The following is a 20,804-nucleotide window of genomic DNA, read 5'->3' as shown; positions in this document are numbered from 1 at the left end:
AAAGACGCTTTTTCCAAGCTGGGAGTTAGTGAGGAATTCTTAACAATAAGCTATTCCATTTATCTTCCTGCACCCGCAGACAGTTCACGTTGGAATTGTTTTGGGAGGCCCTGATTACCTGAGAGGCAGTTGAACCACAGGTTCCTCATTTCAAAGCTGTTCTCTCGGGGACATTTCTCGTTCGTTTGGAAGGTTCATTAGTAAGTTAGTTGTTTGGAATTTGGGATGCATTTTCTTGTGGAAACTTTCTTACGAATGTGGCAGCCCCGGCTTAGAAAGGGCAGAGCAGGACTTGAACCCAGGTTCCTTGACTGTGGCCCGTTGTCCTGTGTGTGCACAGGTGTGTGAGGAGCTGACACAAGCATGGTTCCTGACCTCACGGGCTTTACAGACTAATAGGGGAAAGCAAAAAGATAGAGATGAAACGCGACACGGGGAGCTCTGCCTGAGCTGAGGGTGGGAAGGTGGAGGCAGCAGTGCTCTGGCGGGAGGGAAAGTTTATTTGTGGGTTAGAAACTCTGGCATTCCAGGGGGTGTGGGGGCCATCGGTGTGTGTAAGTGGGGAGAATTCTCATCTGTTTATTCCTTCTTCTGTCTGCCCATTTGTTCATTCAGCAGAGAGTTATTAAGCACCTACTGTGTGTGGGTATTCGGCTAGTGCTGGGCGGCAGCGTGTGCAGAGCACTTGGTAAGTGACAGCTTCCCTTAGGTGACAGGAAACGTCGAGATCCAGGTTCATAAGTAGAGCCTTTTCCATCTATTGTGCTTTTGCAGATATATTGAACTTTGTGTCTTGTGGAGAAAATGAGGTCAGAGAGCATATCTGGCCTTGAAGAGTTCCCTGGGGAAGATTGTTATGGCATTTAGTAAGAAACTGGTCCCTTCAGGACCTATGGGGGGCTGATTATTGATGAAGGTGTGGGGGTGCAGAGTTCAGGTTGGATATGGCACCACCGTTATGTTCAGAGGGGCCCCCTGGCATGGTGGTGCTCCCGGGCGTTTGCTCTCTTCCGGTGTGTGGTTGCAGTTTGATCTGAGGAAGAGCTCGGTGGCACAGTGTCAGAGAGATGGGGAACTGGCAGGGGCTCGCAAGATTCGCTCTCTTTCCTGCCCGTCTTTGGTGGGGTAAAATGCACACATTCTGTTGGCTTTTCCAAGTTCGGAATCTCAGGCTATGATTTTGTAACAATATTTCGATAGTGGTAGATCAGAATATGGAGCCTTAAGGTCTCATGGAGATTTGGGTTTGACCTCGTTCAGTTTGCCAACATAGCAGGATTATTTCCCTCTCCCTCGGGATGGGCCGGGGCCGGTCTGCCACGATGGCCAGGGCGCCTGGAAGTTGTAGTCGGAACCTGAGTGGCGTTTAGTGCCTCTTAAACCCAGGCCTTTGGTTCACTCTAGTTCTATGATTTGCTCCCATATTGTACCGTCTCACCACAATAGAACGAAATTCACTTTGATTGTATGCCTTTGGCTAACTTGACCAAAGCTAGAAGTCTGCAATCTGAGCTAATATAGTTTCACAGTCTATGATTATAAAAATATTGACAATAAATATTTACCAAGGGATTCCTAAGTGTGGGGCAGGATGCTCAGCAGTTCATAAACGTTCTGTTACTTGGTCCTCATTCTAGCAGAGGAGGTGGCCTGCAGTTATGCCCATTGAACAGATGAGAAAGCCGAGACGCTGTGCTCAGTGGTAAAGCCCAGGGCCAGAGCCAGGATCTGAACCCAGGTGGTTGGGCTGTAGTCTTGCTGCCTGTGCGTGTTCCGGGCAGTTCTTTAAGAGCTTTTCTAACCTTATATTCTGAGATTGAGATCTTCTGTCTACCTTGACATTTTCTTCCCTTTTCCCCAAAAATATATAATTTCATGCCCTTCTTTTCTTGCAGGAAACCTGTTGTTCAGAATTTAGGTGGTGCATTATTTTCTCCAGAACAAATATTTCCAAAATAGAGTGGCAGATTGGAGCTTGAGATTGTAAACTCTTAGCTGTGTTTGTCCTCCATGGTCTTTTCTTCTTTGGACACTGAGGTGTAGCTGCATTTCAATGTTTGTTTGTTTCCCTTGGAAACGCAGTTTTAGTGAAATCAGTTTGTTTTCTCTGATGGGACTCGTCATGTGACGCACACTGGTCTGAGGGCGAGAACCTTAAAAAGGACGTGTGACATTAGGATCTGTGAGAAGATGTTTCTCACGGCACACTCCTGTATTCCCCACTCCTCCCCCAAGGAAAAGCAGTATTGAAGGTGGAAATACAGTTCACCCTGAGGCCTCTGCTGTGCCGATGAGTAATAAGAGTGTCAGAGGAGGGCCGAGGGAAGGGCTGCTTAATCTAGACGATTACCGAGACCCACCAGTAGGGCGATAACCAGCCTTTTCTTCTGGTTTCCTCCCGGAGAGCAGGGAGTTTGAAAGGCAGGAGGCAAAGAACTTTCAGAGTAGAATTCAAGTTCTTTTTGTAAGGGTTTGCCAGGGCTCGCCACTGGGTGATTTGGGATGTCCGAGAGATGAATCCCCTTTCAGCTAATGACTCGGTCCTTATTCGCTGTTCAACAACGTCGCCTGGGCTTCGAAGGGCCCAGTGATCCTCTGGCTTTACAATGGGCAATGCTGTTCAAAAACAGAAGCCCCTGAAACGAAGCCCGCTGTGCCCCTGGAAACAAGGTAAGAAGGCCCTGGGCCTCATCTCCAGGAAGAAGGAAGGAGACTGCCTTCTGTTGGCATACTTTGGTTCAAGTCCAGAGCTGACACTGCGTGGGGGAACGCCTTCCCGATCAGACAACGCTTGCAGTTCAACATAGTTGAGAGAAAATTGACAGTTCTTAAGGAGTAAAATGATGGCATGGCTTGGCTGAGAATTTAGTTCAGCTTGAGGTTTTTATTCAGTGCAGCATGTGTCTGTTGGTTGAATCTTTTAGCTTTAAAAGATATTCCAAATAAAAATTTTGATATCCAGGAGTTTGAATTTTTTGTGACACTTTGGTTTAGAGAATGTTATTAATAGCTGTCAAATATATAGCACCTTTCTTGCAAAGAGTTTGAAGTATCTTCTGTAAAAAATCTCATGTTTATCCATCCTAGACGCCCGTGATGCAGGGCAGCAGCATCTATTAACACCTACTCTGTGTCTCTCAAGGGCTGTGTTAGTGTCAGCTTTGAGGAGGAGGAGCTGGCAGGACCACAGAGTGATGCCGTGGCGCGCCTGGACTGGAGGACCTTTTAACAGTGTCCCAGGGCGTTTCGGTCTTCCAGTGCACTCGGCTGCCTTTTCCCGCTGTTGTTAACCCCGCAGACCAGCAGTTGGCAGACCCGGCAGGCATGTCAGAGTCCCAAAGGTGGTACCTGCAGGACTTCATCGGGTCTTGCCTCTTTTGCCTCCACTTGCCAAAAAGAAGTGAAGGTAGCAATTCACCTGTACAAGACAGTGTAATTGCAGTTCTATGTACGGGTGTGTGTTTATGAACAGAAAAGATAAACTGGAAGAAAATACATGGAAATGTTAACTGTAGTTGTCTTTTGTAGTCAGATTATGGATAAATTCTTTTTTCTTTTTAAAAGGGAAAAATAAGTGGGATGCTAATTCACTGTCAAGTTTCAGCCCCTCTGACTTGCCATCAGTCATTCTTGGGCCAATGTGTTACTTTGCAAAAGATACTCCTTAGTGGTCCTTCATCCGATCCTGGTTTGAACAGAACAGCGGTAAAAGACGTCTGGGGGACAGATCAGGAAATTTGAATATGAACTGGGTAGTAGATGACGTTTGGGGACTGTTGCTCATTTTACTATGTGTGATAATGGTAATGAGTCGTGTAGGCGAATGTCCTTTTTTGGGTAGTCATGCTGAAGTATTGAGGGGTGAAGTGTTCTGTTGTCTGTAATCTTACTCCAGAATGGTTCAGGTGAATGCATGCATGCATGCATACATACAGATAAGCAAAATACAATAAGTTTAACCAGTGTTAGAATCCAGGCAATGGATATATGAAGTTTGTTATATTTTCTTTAATATATTTTTACTTATTTTTTAGGAAAAAAAACATTTAAAAACCAGTTGCTGGTTACAGCATTGTAGTACAGTGTCCTTCAGAAGAATGGATCTTAGCAGATGTGGGTATTGACTGAGGTGGGTCAGGACCCACCCTTCTTCAGTGCCCCGTGGGCTGGTGTCTGTAGCCACCAAGAAGAAAATTGGCATTGATCCAGTAACTCAAAAGCACCACTGTTATAACAAGAATGTAATACATTTCCTGACTTTTAGATTGTCCCTGGTTTTCCTTAGGAAAATGTATAAGCGTTAAAGCTTCTTAAAATTTCCATTGGAAGCAGGTGGGTTTACAGACAAAATTAAAGAAAGTTGTATGTTTCATTATGTGTAGTTGTGCTGAGTAACTTGGAGGAGTTGTGGGACCGCCGTTGATAGTAGGGATCTCAGGACCCACAGTGAACTGAGCAGTTCATTGCCCCTGACTTCTGAGCCCCCAGATTGGCCGGTGTTGGGGTTCGTTTGTTGGCGCAGGTTAGACCCAGGACGGCAGTGAGGCCCCGCCGAGGACCCACAGTAACAAGGATGTGGAGTCGTCCTTCAGTTTGTCTGTTTGTCTTTGTCTTTAAAGGTTGTTTATGTTTTGGAAATGGGTTTTAGAACAATATTTAGGAAGCAGATCTAGTGAACCCCAGGCCCCACCCTGCCCCTGATCTGAGTGCGTTTTCCACATCCCTGCTCAGCACGGTTGTGAAATCTCGGGATGACTGATGGCTCCAGGCTCCAGGGCCAGCAGTGTGGTGTCAGCATCTGCTTTAGGAGCAGGAGACTGGGAAACGGGCACGTCCTCGTGTGCATGTGCTCCAGGCAGCTGGGACAGGCCGGGCTGCCCCCGACCCCTGTCTGCCTGTCTGTTGCCCTGCGATGGCAGGCTTTAACCAGAGCCAGACAGTCGTGATTAGGAAGGTCAAGCCCAGAATACGTTCTGAAGGGCAGTTTAAAGGAAATCATTATCTGCCCTCTAGAGCTTTTGCATTTCTGTTTCCGGGTCATATATCTGGAAAGTTGAAAAACTGAAGTGACGGAGTACTAGTTGGAGAAACATGACTCTCACCGCCTCTGCCTGCTGTCGTCCTAAAGAGCATTTTACACCTTGTAGAGAAGCGTCTCTCTGATGATTTTAAACAGTGCGAGACATGCACCCTTTGAGGGGACCAGTGTTATACTCTCTGACCTTACATGTATTTCTTATTTTTCTTAATAGCTCTCGGAACGGAAAACCTAAGGAAAAAACAGCACTGCTCTTTGTTTTTTTGTGATAGTGGATGCTTGCAGTGGTTGATAAATTTGTCATTTTTATTACCATAGTGAATTCTAGCAGGCCTCCATACAAAAAAATAGGGTGGGAGGTAGGGTAAGGTAGTGGCTTTGCATAATCCTGAGTGGTCTAGCCAACTAGAGTTCTGCCCCTGCCTTGCTCTCTGACCTTGAACAAGTGAGTTTCGTAATCCCAAATCGCCTCATTCACTCACTGCCCTTATCTCCAATGGCCTTCTCCAAATGCTTGCCTCTTATCATGTTCTCTATTTCCTCAGAGCCCTCACTACAGGGATTTTTAAAAAATTTATCTGCTTAGACACTACTTGTTTGTAAACCGCCTGAGGGCTCTCTGTCAGGATCATTGTTCTGTCCTCCATACTAGCCCAGTGTGTGGCACTTGGTGCCCTCCATGAGTGCACTCGGTGACAAAGCTGAGTGCTCCCTAGATCCCAGTGTCACTGTGGGTATAAATGAGGGATGAAAGGTAGAGCCTGGTTCCTGGTGCATAGTAGGTGCTCAGGAAATGGTAGCCACCAGTGCTGGTGGGTGTTGGGTGGTTATATGAGGCTTGGAAACGGTCATTCTTTGCCTTTCTCTGCCTGAAGTAGAGACGTTGGGGGATGAAAATAGGTATACTTTCCTCTATCCCATAGCAATTCCGAATTTACAAAGAGCAAATTTATTGACGATTGTTCACATTGCAAAAGATTGCTTCATAAAGGTCACTTACATCACACTCAACACTTAGTTGTTGATTCACTGACCCGGACACGTGGGGAAACCATCAATTTAAATTGAACTTCTCTGAAATATTCCTATAGTCCCGCCCTCTCAGAAGACTCTCTCTTTTGTTCGTTCGTTCGTTCGTTTGTTCTTTCGTTCTTTTTCAGAAATAACCTGAAGGATTGTTTACAACAATCCTTCGGCAACAATGTTCGGCGGTCATTTTGGCTTTTGGGAGTACAACAGGGGCAGAAGTTTCCTTGGGAATTAAAAATTGAAGCAGTAGTTGCAAATTGAATTATTATCTCCTTCAGAAATCCCAGCAGCTCAGGGCCATACCAGCCTGGTGAATGGAAACGTTAATGATTTGCATGTTTGTACACAGTTGGGTGTGAGTGCAGGAAATTAGCAGCCTCAGTGGAAGAGTTGACTAGAGAAAGTGTCTTTCCCAGGCCGGCTGCCTGGGGGTTTGGCAGTGCTGAGAAGGAGATTGGCTGGCTGAGGTGGGAGTGGGGAGTCCAGGATTTGCATGAATTCCGCATGCTCCCTGGTTCCTCTGCTGTAGGGGCAAATTTAGAGTTGTTTGGATTCCAGGCTGCCACGGTGTTGGTGTTGAGACTTGCCTCTACAAGCTAGGTAGCAAAGAAGCATTTGGGCCTCCGGATACCTGTGAGCTAGGTAATTAATATTGATGGCTTTTTTGGCCAAAGCTAAAGCCGGCCCCCCCTCCCACCAGCCATTTTCTGGTCTTTATTCCATAGCTTTGGGGCCGCAGTGGTGTCTGGTGTCAGCCTCTCAGGCAGTACTCCGGAATGTGCAAGGGCTCCGACCCTCACTCCGACCACCCCGCTCAGTGCCTTCCAGCTGAGGAGGCAAGCTACATACTTCACATTTGTAAGCCTATTTCCTAGTCTCTACATGCCATTAGTAATAACGCCTACCTGGAAGGACAGTTGTGAGAATTGGATGAGATAATTCATGAAAAGGGGTTATAACCCTTAGCACACAGTAAGCACTTCATGAATAATAGTAATTCTGTTATCATACATTGCATAATAGAAAGAATCCTGGATTTGCCAGGATCGTGGCCCTGGCTCTGTCCCAGTCCCGACTAGCGGTGTGCATTTTGCTAACTCGGCCTATTTCCTTCTCTCAATTGAAGGGCTCACATGCCAGATGATCTCAGAGGTGGCTTTGAGGGCTGTGAATCAATGACCAGCAGCACTGGCCACTGCCTTTCATATCTGCAAGCTCCCTGGGTGTTCAGTACCTGGAGAAGGCATCAGTCCTGCTGAGCACAGTGGTCACAGGGGATTTTTATGGTGTTGAGTTTCTTTGAAAATGGTTATTGTAGGACCAGACATAATTGAGCTATTCCTAGTTAACTAGAATATTAAACTAACCAGGACAATCCATTTTTCCCCTTCTGAGTACTGTAGTGTTGAAATTTTTTTTTTCATTGTGATTGAGAGCATGGACTCTGGAGCTCGGATGCCAAAATTGAATCCTGCTCCCCCACTTTATTTATTTATTTTTATTATTATTTTTTTTCCATTGATAAGGAAATTTTAGTTTATTTTATTTATTTATTTTTTTTATTGGTTTATAACATTGTAAAAATTTCAGGTGTACATCATTGTACTTCTATTTCTGCATAGATTACATCATGTTCACCACCAAAATACTAATTACAACCCATCACCACACACCTGTACCGAACTATCCCTTTCACCCTCCTCCCTCCCCCCTTCCCCTCTGGTAACCACCAATCCAATCTCTGTCCCTATGTGTTTGTTTATTGTTGTTATTATCTACTACTTAATGAAGGAAATCATACGGTATTTGACCTTCTCCGTCTGACTTATTTCACTTTGCATTATACCCTCAATGTCCATCCATGTTGTCACAAATGGCTGGATTTCATCGTTTCTTATGGCTGAGTAGTATTCCATTGTGTATATATACCACAGCTTCTTTATCCATTCGTCCCTTGATGGGCACTTAGGTTGCTTCCAAGTCTTGGCTATTGTGAATAACGCTGCAATGAACACAGGGGTGCATGTACCTTTGCAAATTGGTGTTTTCAAGTTCTTTGGATAAATACCCAACAGTGGAATAGCTGGATCATATGGTAGTTCTATCCTTGCTTTTTTGAGGAATCTCCATACTGTTTTCCATAGTGGCTGCACCAGTTTGCACTCCCACCAGCAGTGTATGAGAGTTCCCTTCTCTCCACATCCTCTCCAACACTTGTTGTTTCCTGTCTTGTTAATTATAGCCATTCTGACGGGCGTGAGGTGATATCTCATTGTAGTTTTGATTTGCATTTCCCTGATAGTTAGTGATTTTGAACATCTTTTCATGTGTCTGTTGGCCATCTGTATATCTTCTTTGGAGAAATGTCTGTTCAGGTCTTTTGCCCATTTTTTAATTGGGTTGGTAGTTTTTTTGTTGTTGAGATGCATGAGTTCTTTATATATTTTGGAGATTAAGCCCTTATCAGAAGTATGGTTTGCAAATATCTTCTCCCAATTGTTAGGTTGTCTTTTCGTTTTGTTGATGGTTTCCTTTGCTGTGCAGAAGCTTTTTAGTTTGATGTAGTCCCATTTGTTTATTTTTTCTATTGTTTCTCTTGCCCGGTCAGATGTGGTGTTTGAAAAGATGTTGCTAAGACCGATGTCGAAGAGCGTACTGCCTATGTTTTCTTCTAGAAGTTTCATAGTTTCAGGTCTTACATTCAAGTCTTTAATCCATTTTGAGTTAATTTTTGTGTATGGTGTAAGGTAAGGGTCTCTCCCACTTTATATTTGGCTGATCTTGATTGAGTTACTTAACTTCTGGGCCTCAGTTTCTTCATCTGTATGTAGTACCTGTTTCATGGGGTGGCATGAGGATCACGGGGTTTATGCATGTAAAGTGCTTACTTAGAACAGTGCCTGGCACACAGTAAGTGTCCAGAAAGTGTTTATTACTGTTGTTATTTTTAGGTTAAATACAGAGAAATTACATTTTATTTTAGTTGAAAAGATGTTACATTATTAAATAAAAAATTGGGAAAAAGTGACAGAATGCAAAGAAGAAATGTTGAGTGTCTAAATCTAAAGGGCCTAAAACATAGTGAATGAACAGAAGTATTAGCAGTTACAGTTACTCTTTTCCAGAGCTGCTGCACATATTTCATATAATTTTAATCAGGGGCAAATCATTTTGTTTTTCTTTGATTTCATGCTTCTGTGTGGTCTTCAAGCTACTGTAATGACTGTGACATTTCATCATATTAATGTTCTATAACTTATTAAATCATTCACCTGCTGCTGAATATTGAAATTATTTCCCCTTTTTGCTGTTATAGGTAAGGCACCAATAAGTAGCTTCGTTCATGTATATTTGTGATTCTGTTGCCTGATTTCCTTAGGATAAGTTCCCAGTGTCAAGTTCCCAAGCCAGGAACATAGGAATAGCTTTAAGGCTCTAAGGGATGTATCTTTTAACATTTTCATGAGTGATGCATCAGTTTATCAGTTAGCCACAAGCACATCAGCATTGAGTATTATCATTTTGAAATTGTTTCTTCTGTAAAACTTGAACTATATATACTAGTGCCATAGTGATGAGTTACCTAATGGCATGGGGCTCAGAGAAGGGCATGGAAAGTTAAAAAACCATTATCAGTGCTAAGAATCCTGTTTTTGTTTTAAAATTCCATTTTCCTATAGTCTTTTGCTTTGGACTTGGCTCAATCTCATTCCAGTGCTGAATTTCATGAAAAAGAGGCATGAGACTTTATTTAAGGATACCCATTTACCATTGTAATGTTGTCTTCTGCCTCCCAGGGAGCAACGATTGTTAAATACTTGAATTTCCTCACATGAAAGGGACACAGTAAGCCCAGAAGTGTTATTAACATTGTTAGTGTAATGCTTACTGTTAGGCAGCATGACTAATGACCCATCGTGACTAATGACCTAACTCTTCCTCCTCACTGCTTCTGTTGAGGACTGACTTGTTACCATTTTCCCCAACTGCTTGTACATGAGGGGACACCAACTCAGTTGTTATTAAAATAGATACACTGCTATTAAACAGTTTGCTGTGAGGGTGGTTTGAATCAACAAGTGCAAGCATCAGGGTGTTAGAGTAAATATAACGGGTGAAGATGATACCTAAGCTGGTCATTGGTGAGGCTCCAAGCCGTGTTTGGATGTGACCATCAATAGGCTTCAGGGTAGCAGAAAAAGTTTTCAAAGCCAATGTTATTTACCATGCTATGGAATCACAGATGTCTTGAGCTAGAAGGGAACTGTAAAACTCTTCCAGAATGATTCCCTAATTTTAACCAGTGAAGAATTTGAGGGTTAGAGAAGTGAAGTAACTTGTGTGAAGTCCTGCTTCTAGTTTGTGGCTTAGTGTCTCCTGTGTTAGGATAGTAATATAACTATCCTAACATAGTTATATATACTATACTATAGTATAGGATATATATATTTTTTATTTATGATATGTATTATATATTTTATATTTAGGATATGCATTTACATGTTATAGAATAAAATATGTTCAATACATTGTATATACATAATACATTATATATTGTATCTATCATATATACAGTATGTAATATGATACAATAATATATGTGATAATAATACAATAATATGTTGGGATATAATGTTACAGTAGTGCTGATGGCGTCCTATATGCCAGGCATGGTACTAAAAGATCTGTGTACATTATGGGCTTCCATATCAGTTTTTTGTTAAGTGAAAGATCAGATGTAGAAAATGGAAACCATTAGTGTGAAGGAATTTTTCTCATGAGAAATGTGGGGTATTGTTTTGGGTGTGGGTGAGAAAAGGGAAGGAAACTTTGTCATCAGATATTTCCAAATTTAGAACAATATCTGTCCCTAGCCATTGGCTTTAGGATATGCCTTACCCTGGGAACATGCATAAAATACATTTCCATGTTGGGCTATTTCTTTTCCAGTTGTATAGAGGGTGTCACCATTATCTAAGATAATAGTGATGGCTGGCAGCCACTTGATATCTAATTACATTTTGGCAATTGTTTAAAGGGCACTTGATTTCAGAAGTCACTTCATGCCGAAGTACCCAGATGACTGTTTCTCAGGATCTCGTGGACCACAGCTGAGGGGGTCCATCTGTGTCAGGAGTGGGTCAGCTTCTTAAAGGTGAATATTGTAGGCCTCACAGGGCCCTAAGAGGCAAAATCAAGACTATTATGTAGGTACTTATATAACCAGCTAAAATGAAAGCATTTAAAAATGTGAAAACCATTTTTTGCTTGCAGGCTATAAACAAGCAACCTGTACAAACAGTGAGAAGACCGGCGGGTTTTAGGCTGCGGACACAAGTTTGCCAGCCCCTGATCTGCGGGGTCTTTTTAGTTTGGTGCTCTCTGCCGTCATTACTCTGGAATTCAGAAGCAGGTCATTCATCAGTTACCAGAAAATCTTCGAATTTTCAGGCCAAAAGAGGACTTAAATATCACCCTCCAGCTGCCTCATTTTTATAATTGGGATTACTTAGCTGAGCCTCCTGGTTTCTAGTCTGCCACACACACATTCAGGTCTTTATCTATAAAAATAGTCTTTCTCATCATGATAGTGATGAGATATAGAAGATGGAAGGTTTGAAGAGGCTGGTGCTATTGAATATAGAGGCCTTAAATAGTCTTCCTTCATCATTAAGTGGGACACTGTACTAAAAAAAATTCCACGGTTTCTATAGTCATTCATTGATTGATGGATGGATGTTCATTCCTTCAACAAATATTTATTGAATGTGTCCTATGTCAGGCCCTGTCCTAGGCACAGGGGGATACCTAATGAAAAAATAAGACATCACTGCCCTCCAGAGTTTACGGTATGTATATAAACAAGTAAAATGTATAGTCTGTTGGATGCCAGGCATCGTATAGAGAAGCAGGGAAGGGGATGGGAAGTCCAGGGCTCGGGGAGGGGTGGTTAGTTTTACAGAGGATGGAAAGGGGGCTGCTCCGCGATGAGGAATGGGAGCATGAGCACTGTAGCTGTCTGAGCAACAGCACTCTAAAGGAGGAATGGCTGGTGCAGAGGGCCTGCGATGGGAGCGGCGGCTTGTTTGAGGAAGACTGAGAGGCCAGTGTGGCTGGAGTACAGTAGACTCGGAGGAGTGACAGGAGATGGGGTCGGGGAGTAGCAAATCATGTAGGGCCTTGTAGGTGATTGTGAGGAGTCTGAAGGGAGAGCCAGGGGCATTTCCTGAGGGGTTGAGTATGGAGTGTGAGAGAAACAGGAGTCCAGGATGACTCCGATGTTCTGGCCTGAGCGTGCTGTCTGTTATAAACAGACAGAAGAGTGCCAGTGCAGCAGATGCAGGGGGAGATCAGGAGTTATGTATGGTATGGATTAAGTTTGAGATGTCTGTTAGAGATCGGAAAGGAGATGGCCATTGGGCAGTTGAGTATAAGAATCTGGCGTTCAGAAAAGTCTAGGCTTTGAGTCTTTGACATAAAGAGGGTGTTTAAAGTTATGATACTGGATGAAATTACCAAGGAAGTGAGTTAGAGAAGAGAAGGGGCCAAACACTGAGCCCTGGATACTCCAGCATTAGGAGGTCGAGGAGATGAGAAGGACCCTCCGGGAAGGTAGGAGGACACACAGGAGGCTGTGGTGTCCTAGGAGCCAAGTGCAGAAAGTGTTACACGGAGGAGGGAGCAATGGTGACAGACGATGCTGATTTGAGTTAAGTCGCATGAGGACTGAGACTTGACCGTGGGATTTAGTAACATGGCCGTCACTGAGGACCTCGACAAGAAGTTTCAGTGCATTCCTGGGGGTGAGAGGGTTTCAAAGAGAATGGACAGAGAGGAATTAGACACAGTGAGCACGGACCATTCTTTGAGGAGTTTTGCAGGCAAGGTGGTAGTTGTTCGGGGTGGTGGGGTCAAGGGAAAGCTTTAAGGGAGACATAACGGCTTGATTGAATGCTGATGGGCATGATCCAGTAGAGAAGGAGAATTTGGTGACTGGGAGAACTACTGGACAAGGGAGAAGTCGTAGTTGTAACAGCTGCTTTTTGCTGAGTGCTGCTCTAGCTGTCAGTCAGTGCTAACAAGTCCCTGCCGTCTTCAGTGACTGAAACAACTGGTTATTTAGTTCCTGCTTCTGCAGGTGACGGGTTAGGCTGGGCTTCTGGTCTCTGCTGGGGTTCCTCATGTGTCTGCAGGGAGGGCTCATCTCTGTACCTCCAGCAGGCTGGCCCGGGGTCACTCACCTGGCAGCTTTCCTAGAGAGTGCGGCATGCAGGGCCGCCTGAGACCCAGGGCCAGAACTGGCACAGTGTCACCTCCGCCTCATGTCATTGGTGAAAGCAAGTCCCCAGCCAGCCCAGATTCAAGGAGAAGGGAGAGAGACCACACCTCTTGATGGGAGGTCCTAAAGTCACCTTGCAAGGAGGTGTGGCTACAAGGAGGGGACACTTGGGCCATTTTTCCCAGCAGTCTGCCACAGCTGTCTGTGAGCTGAGTACGTTGCATTTGATCCTCACAAGAGTTCCATGTGGTAGGCAGTATTGTCTCCATTTCACAGATGAGGAAACAGGTTCTGTGAGGGTCCAGGAACTTGCCCAGGATCACACAGCTAGTAAGTGGCAGAGCTGGGACCCAAACCTTGGTCTCTTTGATCCCAAAGTCTCTTTCTTCTCTGTTCTACCCTCCTGATAGTGTTGTTTACAAGAGCAGACTAGAGTGTCGCCTCCTCTCTTTTCTTGTCAGGCAAGGGAATAATATTTTTGTAGATGGTTATTATCTCATAATTAGAAAGGCCCGAGGGAGGTGGTTATCTTGTTGTGGTTTGCATGTTTACTGTATGGGGATTGGACAACGATATTTATTAGAATCCCATTGAGGTCATGGTGGTTTATGTAATTAGGGGCTTCATTGACACAAATTCATGTCTCCGCTCTCAGCTGGACCCTCAGTGCCCTTTGAAAGTCTTTCTGCTTGTCCTTGGTCAGCTGACTCTCCTGTGTCTCGTAGAAGCCTTTCCAGATAGTCACCACTGTCTACAAGGCCCCCTTTAAACCCCCTTTGCCTCCAGGCCTTCTGATTTTGTCTGCCTTTATCCCTGCCTCTCTTTCTGTCCGTGACATGGGGACATCCTGCCTCTAGTCCAAGGTTAGCCTCCTCTGCTCAGGTCCTCCTCCTTCCAGAACCTGTTGTAATTAACAGCTGTCTCCTCAACCAGCTGGACTTCATTTAAGCTTTCCAAGAGCAGAGTCCAAAAAGCGGAAAAGTTAGCATTAGCATCTGGGAACCTTGGCTCTGCCACTGGTTGTGTGGCCTTGGGCAAGTCATTTTCACTCAGGTTCGTGAATCAGAGAAGAGTGAGTGAGTTGAGCCATCTCAAAGACCACTCAGGGAGAGCAAGGTCTGCTTCTGTCCACAAAGGAAACCACTGGCCCAGAGCTCGGTTCTGTGTGCATGGCTACTGTGTGTCCTGCGTCCTGACCTCTGTCTGTCCGACAGCCCTTCGGTTTGGGGCAAGAGCTCCAGCATTCTCTCTGCCCTCTCATCATTCCAGTGTCAAAACTGTTGGCTCCAGAGCCAGAGCAGCTGCCCTGCCTTAGCTCATGAGGAAAGCAGCTGGAGAGATGGCTGGTCTGGGTGCTGATTCCACAATCTCAGGAACGGTGATATTTGTTTGGAAAGCCAAGACCACAGTGAGCATATTTTTTACAGCTCTCTTTGGGTGGAGGGGGCAGATAAGTGAGTAATGAGGTTAAATCAAGCATTTCAAGTCTCTCTAACCTTGCTTATAGGGAGCCCAGGAGTTCTGCCCTTCTTTCAAGTCCCTGGGTTGGGATTCCGGCAAGCTGAGTAGGAAGGAGGGAGGGAGAGCCAGCAAGGAGGGCTTCCGTCTGTCTACTGTGCTTTCAGCAAGCTGATGCCCAGTCCTGAGAGTTAGGGTGCAGAGGGGGTCTTTATTCTTACATACTTTTGCCACTTATTTATCATGTGACCTTGGGGAAATTGCTTAATTTCTGCCACCCCCAATTTGCTCGTCTGTAAAATGAAGACCACTAATAACACTTACGTCACGGAGCGTGAGGAGGAGGGGAGGAGGGGGTATTTGGCACAGAGTCAGCACTCGATACATTTCAGCTATGATTCTAAACTCACATTTTGTCTTGTTTGTGTTGTAGATCATTCATTACAGAGTTTTCATATTTTCGTGATTACTCTATACTTTTAAGCTGTGTCCTTGTAGTATTTCTTACTCACTTGGTCATCCGTCCACTGAGTTTGTATTTATCAAGCACCTACTTATGGGTGAGGTACCGTTGATTATTTTCTTTCTGCTCAGATTATGATGAGCTGCTCATTTCCTAGTGGTTGATATTATAATATTCAGAGCTACAGTTTGCTGAGGACCCACTTCAGGAGAGTCGTTCACCTGGGGTTAGTTTCTAAAATCAGGGCATAAGGGGAACATTGTGTATAGTCAATATTACTGTTGAAAACCCCTTAAATCATCTATAATAAACAGTCTACATCAGGGGGTCATCACACTTTTTCTAGAGAGAGCCATTACTAATAGTGGCTTTGCAGGCCACGTGTGGTCTCTGTCACGTATTCATTTTCTTTTTTATAACCCTTTACAACGTAAAACCGTTCTTAGCTCTGGGCTATTCAGACAGGCTTTGGTCTACACTAATGACATGTGGTAGGCAGCCTCAGGGTGGCCCCAGTGTCCCTGCCTCCTGCGGTTCACAAGCCCAGGGGTAGTCCCCTCCCATATTGTATCAGGGTGGATTGTGGTGGGTGGTGTGTCACGTCTGACTCTGGCGGGTTCTGCCTCTCTTGGATTCTGTACTTTGGGGGAGACCAGCTACCTGTCGTGAGGGGTGGCCCACGAGTTGAGGAGCTGAGGCTTCCTGCTAACAGCACAGGGATGAGCTTGGAAAGGGCTCCTCAGCCCCCGTCAGGCCTCAGGTGATGCACCCTGGGCCGAGACCTGAACTTCATCGGAGACCCTGAGCCAGAACCATATGGCTCATTGAAATCATTCTCTCTTTAGGTAATTATAAAATCCTCAGCAGTGGAAGGGGAACAACGAGGAATTCTAAAGAATGCCTGCTTGCCTACAGAGTTTAATCAATTCCTATTTAGTATTAAGTGTCTGTACCAGTTATACACATCAACAAATCTGTTTATGGGGAGGATGGTGAAGTTCAGAGAGTATGATGCAGTGTGATTATGAGTAAGTACACCACTTAATCCCCACAGCAGCCCTCGCTAAGGTCGGGACTAGGGGCTGAACAGCCAGTTGAATCTGACTTGCCCCCATCCCTCCTAGGCTCTCGCTGATACTCGTCACGGCTCTGCCGTGGTACAGGAGGGCGCTCGGCAGCTGTGGAGAGCTGTTGCTCCCACAGTGAACAGCTCCAGATGGCTTTGCTCTTTCTCAGCTTTGCCCAGAGGACTTTCTGTACTTAATGGCTCATCCACAGGCAGCTGGCCATTGACCTGTGTCGTGTGGCCTGCCTTGGAAAGATGAGCTGGGCCAATTGGTTCTGGCTCAGGAATTTGAACCAGGAGTCAGAGAGACTGTCTAATCACTGGTGGGCGTTTGAGCTAAAGAGTCGTACAGAATTGGAGATGGCAACCATGATGTGCTCCCAAATTGTGAGGGAGTAGTAACGCAGAAGAAGCATGTTCATGCACTTATTAAACGAATATTGATGGGGGAACCTGCTGTGTGCCAGGCATTGTTTTAGTTACTTGGGTTACAGCTCTCCGGCCTCGTGGAACTTAGATTTCTAGTAGGGGAAAATAGACAATAGACACTGTACATTAGTGAATTATGAAGAATGGGAGAAGGTGATAAGTGCTGTGAAGCAGAATAAGGGGCATCAGGAGTTCCCAGCACGCGGGGTCAGATTACCGAGTTAAATAGGGCGGCCAGGGGTGGCCTTGTTGGGAAGGTGAGGTTTACGTCAAGTCTTGGAGGAGGTATGGGAGTTGGCCAAGCAGATATCTGAGGAACAAGCATTCCAGGCAGGGAGATCAGGTAGATGTGTTCAAGGAATAGTGAGGAGGTTGGTATGACTGGAACAGAGAGAGCAAGATCCTCTCAGGCCTTGAGGACCCTTGTAAGGGCTTTGACTTTTATCATGAGAGAGATGGGGGGTTGTTGCAGAGTTTTGAGCAAAGCAGTGATGTAGTCTGGTTTAAGCTTTAGTAGGATCACTCTGTTGTGTATATAGGGGAGAGGGGAGCCAGGGCAGAGGCAGGAAGCCCTGCGGGAAGCTGGTACAGGAATCCAGGGTGGTGCAGTGGAGGTGATGGAAAGTGGTTGGATCTGAACGTGTTTTGAGGATTAGAGTCAACAGGATTTCCTGACTGCTTGAATGAGGGTTGTAGGAGAAAAAGAGGAGTGCAGGATGACTCCAGGGTTTTTGGTGTGAGCATCTCACTGTAAGGATGGAGTTGCCATCCACTCAGGTGGGGAAGGCTGTGGGGGAGGATCAGGAGTTCAATTAGAAGTGCCTTTTATGGGCCTGGCCCGTGGCTTAGCGGTTAAGTGCGCGCGCTCCGCTGCTGGCGGCCCGGGTTCGGTCCTAGGTGCGCACCAACACACTGTTTCTCCGGCCATGCTGAGGCCGCGTCCCGCATACAGCAACTAGAAGGATGTGCAGCTATGACATACAACTATCTACTGGGGCTTTGGGGAAAAAAATAAATTAATTAATTAAAAAAAAAAAAGAAGTGCCTTTTAGATGTCCAAGTGGAAATACGGAGTGGATAGTTAGATATGTAAGTCTTGAGAGGAGAAAGCTCTGCACTAGAGGTATAGCTTTGGGAGTCTTGGCTTAAAGATTGTATTTAAAGCCCTAAGAGTGGATGAGCTCCTCGAGGGAGTGGGCCTCGATGGAGAATGGAGCCAGGTGCAGAGAGGCAGCAAAGCAGGGAAAGATGAGAGTGCTGGTCCTCGGGGCTGCCTTCTTCGTTCCTCCCCTTCCCGACAGCTGGGTGTCTGGCTTTCCTGGGATTCCCAGGAGTCTCCTTGCATTCTTACTTACTTTCAACCTTCCTTTTTACGTGAACATCTTTTGTTACGTTTCTATTCCTTGTCAGCAAAGGAGCTGTGGCTAAAATGGTGGTATCACCCACCTTCACAGGTAAGAAACAAATTCAGGGGTTGCACTTGCTCCAGGCTATACCCAGCGGCCTGTGTTCTGAGGAACTGGCGTCCACCTCCTTCTGCCTCCAAAGTGTGTGGGGTCCCATTGTTGTTCCTGAGCTGTGCGTGGCTGTGGTGCTACGTGTGGAGTTTAGTGTAATTTGAATGGTTTAAAGTGTCTCATGCAAATGAGGAGGTGGGGTGAGGCGCCCAGACTGAGACTGTCATTGGCTTGGGTTTTAAATCTCAGAGGTCCCAATGTAGTGAAAGACATGGAAGCATTGGGTGGGTAGTTCATTGATTTCTTTTTTCATTTTCTATCCACAAATATTTGAGCACCTGCCATGTGTCAGATACTGTTAGGCACAAATCTTTCCAAACGTGAGTTCCTCATCTGAACCTCAGAACACAGAATTAGCTGAGTGACTGTTTTCTCAGATCTTCCAGGGATGGAACATAACTAATGTCGTTCTGGACGCATAGGAGAGAAGTTAATTCATTTCATGTAATAGTTGCCTTAGGGTCTTAGGCTTCATTCTCTCTCTACCCCTCCTTAGTTGAGGAAGGCAGAAGCCAGAATAGCCCCAGGTAGATCCGTAATTACAGACTGATAAACACTGTGAGAGATCAGAGGTACGATCTGATCTGCAGGGTTAAGTCAGAGTTAGCCAGGTGAAGTGTGGGCCCTGGGATGGGGGGCACAGCCCAGCTGAGGAAACAGCGTTACAGGCCCTTAGGCCAAGGTGTGGGGGGTGAGAGATGAGATGACATGTACCTGTCGGGTCAGAGGCTTGAGTTTAAGAACATTAACAAGCTGAAAAGCCACTAAGTGTTTTAAGTGGTGTATGTGTGTATTTGTGAAAGAGACTGATTAAGAGAGGAGATCAGATTTGTGCTTTGAAAAGATTCCCCTGACTTCAGTGAGAGAATGCACTGGAGAAGCAAGAATGGACTCAGAGGCTGAGTTAGTCATCTCGGCTGATGATGGCAGCCTGGATGGGGGTGGTGGCAGTGGGACAGAGTCATTGGATATTTGGAAGGTAAAATGGACAGGGCTTGGTGACGGGTGGGATCTGGGGGATAACGGTATGAGCAGGTCAAGGATGACAGCCAGGTTTCTGGCGCGTATTAGCAGGTGGTCACCATCCACTGAGATAAGAAGGACAGGAGGAAACCCATTGTTATTTGGTTTACAGATAAACAGTGAATTGTGGTTCTTTTAAGGCTTTTTCTATTTTTATTAACCACTGGAGTCAAAACTGTTAGTGGCAGGTGTTCGCAGACTCAGAATAATTGATTAAGTTCTCCCTGAAGTTCTTAACTTGTGGGATTTAGGAGCTTTTAAAGGGGAGTGACTCTCGTGCTCCAGGACCCTCTTGAGAAGTCCTCCTTTTGCCTGGCGTGACATCTCCAGCACGTCTGCTCCAGGTAGCTCTGTCCAGGGAGGTAACTGCACATGTCCTGACCTTCAGAAGGGGCAGAGACCCGGCTGTGGCTCATTTTTATTCCTTTTCATGGGCAATTGGGCTCCTAATGAGAATGTTTTCCATTAGGAGGTCCCAGGAAGCCTCCATCCGTGAGAGACTCACGTGATTTATCAGAAGAACTAGTGTGTTAAGGGTGCTCATGTGGGCAGCTAACACTTTCTACGAGCAGCCGGTGGAGTATTGTCCCAGCAGTTGGGACTCATGATGATGGAGTATCAAAATGGACAAGTTAATTTTCTATTTAAATGAAAGCTAATTTCTTTTAAGGCGTGGGTGTGGAGAACCCTGGGATGGATGGCATGGAGGGAGGGAGGACAGGATCTCCTACTTGGCATTAAGTATGTGCTAGCTACATTTAAACTTATCCTTGGCACCAACCCAGGGGCTGGGCAAGCTCTGAGTTCTCAAAAGGATCTCAGGAAGCTGGTTGTACAAATGAGCTGAAATCCTTCCATGTATCTCCTTTGCTTCTTCCAATTAAGAAAAAGCCAAGGACCACCTTACTCTTGAGCCATTTTTGAAAATGAAATCCAAAGGAAACATACTCAGTTGAGAACAGGCTTGTGGAGAGGGGTGAATAGAATTCCCTGTGCAAGAGACTTGATTTGCCACTCAAAATTATTGATTATTAATTGAATCCATCATCTGGGCTTGCCTTCTCAAATTTTCTACTGTTTTTGAGAAGCCAGCGGTTAGCAGTTTGATTTAACATAACTGATACTATTGGTAATTTTACTATCTTTGTATGGTTTTGAACCTCAGCAGTTAAAATGTTCAGCTTATATCTTTCTTTTCGCCAGAACTCCCTTCATAGTTTAACTGAATACTTATAGTATGACTGTGTAATTACATTCAAGTGCTATGGATGAAAAGTACCTGGGCTGAGAAAGCTTGTAATGGGACCTAACCTTTACTTCATTCAGCAAAAATTAACGAGGACTTTCCATGTGTCTAGCACTGTGCTGGGCACCGGGGCTACAGCAATGAGCAGAACAGACGCAGCCGTGCCTCTCACTGCCTGGTGGAAAAGAGGGGCAGTGTGCTTAACCCGCAGGACAGTGGGGTGAGGGCGCCACAGGGCCTCTGACGCAGTTACCTG

General features: G+C 45.2%; 1 protein-coding gene across 5 annotated transcripts in view; it reads left to right on the top strand.

The window, feature by feature from the left end:
• RAPGEF1 (Rap guanine nucleotide exchange factor 1) overlaps positions 1 to 20,804 on the top strand; it is a 143,361-nt gene that overhangs the window by 21,374 nt on the left and 101,183 nt on the right. The window contains exon 1 of one of the 5 annotated variants that reach the window (XM_058524342.1): positions 2,511 to 2,670. The exons of the other annotated variants lie outside the window; for them this stretch is intronic. Coding sequence (XP_058380325.1) covers positions 2,607 to 2,670 — 64 coding nt within the window. The 5' untranslated portion in view covers positions 2,511 to 2,606. Of the gene's footprint in view, positions 1 to 2,510; positions 2,671 to 20,804 lie in introns of those variants that run through there. 5 annotated transcript variants of the gene reach the window in all.

The sequence above is a fragment of the Diceros bicornis genome, chromosome 28, assembly GCF_020826845.1.
Source record: "Diceros bicornis minor isolate mBicDic1 chromosome 28, mDicBic1.mat.cur, whole genome shotgun sequence".
In the NCBI taxonomy this organism is placed as follows: domain Eukaryota; kingdom Metazoa; phylum Chordata; class Mammalia; order Perissodactyla; family Rhinocerotidae; genus Diceros; species Diceros bicornis.
Note: the sequence above shows the minus strand (reverse complement) of the source record. Positions and strands in the feature narration are given on the sequence as shown.